This window comes from Octopus bimaculoides, chromosome 4 (genome assembly GCF_001194135.2).
Source record: "Octopus bimaculoides isolate UCB-OBI-ISO-001 chromosome 4, ASM119413v2, whole genome shotgun sequence".
Classification (NCBI taxonomy): Eukaryota; Metazoa; Mollusca; class Cephalopoda; order Octopoda; family Octopodidae; genus Octopus; species Octopus bimaculoides.
Genome location: NC_068984.1, coordinates 125913467 through 125917576, shown reverse-complemented (window position 1 = coordinate 125917576; position 4110 = coordinate 125913467). Strand labels below are relative to the sequence as shown.

The 4110-nt window shown below is 38.1% G+C and overlaps 1 protein-coding gene across 1 annotated transcript in view; it reads right to left on the bottom strand.

The window, feature by feature from the left end:
- Position 1: 1 nt before the first annotated feature.
- The window catches only part of LOC106871550 (putative uncharacterized protein DDB_G0277255), a gene marked incomplete at its 3' end in the record, with an annotated part of 41728 nt that continues 37619 nt past the window's right edge, over positions 2–4110 (bottom strand). Inside the window, exons 5-7 of the mRNA XM_014918053.2 lie at positions 3421–3505; positions 2688–2855; positions 2–1887 (exon numbers count right to left, since the gene is read on the bottom strand). Coding sequence (XP_014773539.2) covers positions 2–1887; positions 2688–2855; positions 3421–3505 — 2139 coding nt within the window. The remainder of the gene's footprint in view (positions 1888–2687; positions 2856–3420; positions 3506–4110) is intronic.

Sequence of the window (4110 nt, the reverse complement as noted above, 5' to 3'; positions counted from 1 at the left end):
CCTGTGGTGGGGGTGGTTGATGTGGGTGGATATGAGGTAAGTGCGTCTGATGGATTGGTAGGTGTTGTGGTTGTAATGGTGGCTGTTGTTGTTGTTGTTGCTGTTGTTGTTGTTGTTGTTGGTGCAGTATGCTTTGCGTAATCAAAGCACCAGTTGGTGTCTGCAGTAGCGCCGTTGCCGTTGTTACAGTAGGTGTGGCTGCAGGTGGTGACGACGTCTGCGGCAAAGACGTTGCACTGTTGACCACAACAGGACCAGAGTTCATGTGGTCAGTATTATTGCCATGTTTTACAGGCGACATGTGGTTGTTAGCTTGGATGGCATTGAGTGGTATGGTGGCGGTAGTGTTGACAGTGCTGTTGTTGTTGTTATTGTTGTTGTTGTTAACAGCAGTAACACTACTGCTACTACTACCACTACTACTAGTACTACTATTATTGCTACCAACACTGTGGCACGAATTCGCCGGACTGAGATTGTAGGGAGAAGTTATTGTAGTGCAGTTGTGAGAGAGGGAGGGCTTGTTGATCACAGGGCTTGGGCAATTATTATTGTTATTGTTGTTGTTGCTGTTAACAAGAGTTATGCTGCGGGCGTTGTTGGAATTGCCATTCTCTGCCAGCGGAGCACCAGCGGAAGTGGTAGCATCGGCAGTGGCGTCGGCAGCGGCATTGGCAGCAGCAGCAGCTGAAGCCGAAGTAGATGAAGAAGACGACGAAGAAAATGTAACATCCAAGGCAGCATTATTAACAAACGACTCGGCATTCTGGATGACAAGACCAGGTGTTGCAAAATTGACGAGGATACTAATAGGATGGAATACAATGGGCTGCTGCGTCCGTTCCACTTGTTGCAGACTGTTCTGGAAACACGACTGCTGGATTGTGAGAGGAAGGTAATGCGTGCCCTGGGGATGCAGTACAAAAGCTGGTAGGTGAACGCCATTGTTGACCGTTTCGTCTTCAGGAGAATGGCAAAGCATTGTAGAAACATTATTACTGGCACCGTTTGAGCTGTGTTCTGAAGTTGGATATGCAGTGGAATCAGAACAAGAACTTGGTGACATGGAACGCACAATTTTCCGTTTTAGTTTACTCGATAACTTCTCGTGTTTTTCAAAACCATGTTTATCATATCCATGCTTTTCATGTTTATCATATCCATGTTTCTCATGGCTGTGTTTATCGTGACCATGTTTATCATGACCATGTTTATCGTGTTTATCATGACTGTGTTTATCATGACCATGTTTATCATGTTTATCATGACCATGTTTATCATGTTTATCATGACCATGTTTATCATATCCATGCTTATCTTTGCTGTGTTTTTCATATCCAAGTTTGTCATAGTTATGGTTCTCTTGGTATTCTATGATATTCTCTTGAGTCAACGAAGCCGAGATATCGACGCTGTACTTCTCCTCTTCCGAGAAACGCTTTGTGATGTCATGCTTAAACTTGTAATTGGTAAACTTATTTTCTTTGCTGCTTCCACTCGAAGATCCATTCTCAGAACCAACATTTCCATGGTAATGCATGTCTCCTTCACCATTGTTCATGTTCATGTTGACCTCATCAGCATTGTTTCCAGAGATACTAGATTCACTGCTTGAAAACATTCCCAGAGAATCGGCACAGCTAGCATTACCACTGTCAGGTTGCTCAAAGCCAGCATTTCCTTGAGACAACAGAGACCGAAGTTGTTTACTTGCTGCTGAATTGATTGAGTCATGTGAAGGGGCAAGTATTTCCGGAACTGTCTGTAGTGTTCTGTCATTGCTCTTCATTTTGTTATCACATTCGGCATTTAGTGATGAACACGATATGTTGGCTTTGTCTCCGGAACTGGGTTCTTCTTTTGGGAAGTCAGTACAGTTTTGTGTTCCTGCAAAAAATTTAAAAAAGTAACGGTGAAAATTGATAGAGAGCTAAGCAAAGAAATACATACACACACACATGTACTATATTAGCAGGGATAGCATACGTTTTTGTTATAGAAATGGTTGGGAGGTTAGACATCAGAACATTGGACTTCTCAAATAAGAAGACACATGACGCACTGCCACATTACCAAAGATGGGTCTTAGGAATTACTTGTAACCATATTATTCACAAATATATTTCGAGAACATAAGGAACAAGGTACTGCAAGCAAATGATGTTGGGTACCACCTAGTCAAAAAAAAAAAACAAAAAACAAAAACAATAATTTGACACAGCCAATTATACATCAACCACCACAAGGCCAGCAATTCTGACAGTACTTGTAGTGGTGTGGTGGCCTGTTTGACTCTCAATGACCCCTGAGAGATACGCCAGTAGAGTGCAATCTTCTAGTTGGGCCTTCCATGCTAGACAAGTCAAAAGATACAGGTCAGCAAATATGGAATGCATCTTCTCAGAGGAGAAAATAGGTTTGCATTGGGCCAACATCCCTATCTAGAAAAAAGTTACAGAAGTATTGATGACAGTTCAAAACGAGACTTGGATGAAGAAGGCCTCCTCTCTTATCAGCTGGAATCCTATCAGTCCAAGAACAAGAGCTGAAAGGGCAGGAATCCAACTGGAGAGAAGCGAAAAAGATATCCCAGCATCAAAAGCAGTGTAGAAATGTCACCGATGACCTATTCTCTATAGGGAGCAAAGGGCTGAAGTAAAAATTGGGCAAGAGCTCAAATTACTGACCTGTAGCAAGATGTTTTTTACTGACAGCTTCCAGATGGCTGATAACTCTCATGAAGAACTGGTCTTTGTTGTCTAGACCTTCACATTCTACAAAGTAGCGGATTGTCTCAGCTTCACATTCCTTGAAACCAAGATAGAATTTCTCTGCACAACATTGTCCCTGGTTTACTGTGGATTCAAAGAAAAAAATAGAGAAACATTAAAAATAATATTCTAAAAGACCACAAGAACATTGCTAAATAATAATGATGACAGCATTTCAAGTTGAAAGTTAGAAGGAAAATCTTAATCTTTTACTTGTTTCAATAATTGGACTGTGCCCATTCTGGAGTACCACTGTGAATGGTTTAGTTGAACAGATTGACCATACTTATTCTGAATGACCCGTCCTTGTTTTCTTTGTATCGTCTAGCTGGATGTTTTGTTGTCCCTTTCTTGTATCACCTAACTATCTGGATGCTTTGCGTTCTTGTCCCATTTTCTATTTTTATATATATATATATATATATATATATGTGTGTGTGTGTGTGTGTGTGTGTGTATATATATATATGTATGTATGTATGTATGTATGTATGTATGTATGTATATTTATATATATATATATAGTGACTTGAAGAGAGCAAGTGTATAGAAAACCAGTCTAGAGACTTGTTATAATGAATGCTGCCACATTTATAATTAAACCCAAAGACTAATTGAAACTAATAACTCAATGAGAAGGAACACATACCCAGAGATCTGTGAATGTTTTGCAAATGTTTGATATGTCGGATGGCCATCTCAATAATTTCAGTCTTTTCAATACGACCTTGGCCCTGTAAAATAGAAGAAAAGCAAGTTATATTCTGTAATGACTGCACACACACACACACACACATAAATACATATAACACATATGTACGTATATTCACATACACACATTTTAGCTATACTGCTGGACTTCATACAACCTCTGCAAACATCAATATCAATATAACTAGTGATAACAAAAACAGCAACATCAACTACATTGACAACACGATATATATACATATATATATATACATACACACACACATATATATATATATATAACAAGACAGTTTGTAATAAGACCTGAAAACAGGGGCAAGCATAAGACAATATTTAATTTATTTCATACTAAGGGATGTAAAAGCAGCAGAATCAAGGGGTTGGCACTACAAACAAACAATCAATGATTAAATTTCTTTCATGTTCTCATTGGCAGTTGTTTTTTTTTACATCTGATTAAATTTTATTAATGTATTATTATTATTATTATTATTATTATTATTATTATTATTATTATTATTATTATTATTATTATTATTAACAATTGTTGCATTGTGGAAGGGTAGATTTTTTTATCTATCTATTTATTTATTTTTTAATGGGTATTTATTTGCATTTTTTCATTTAT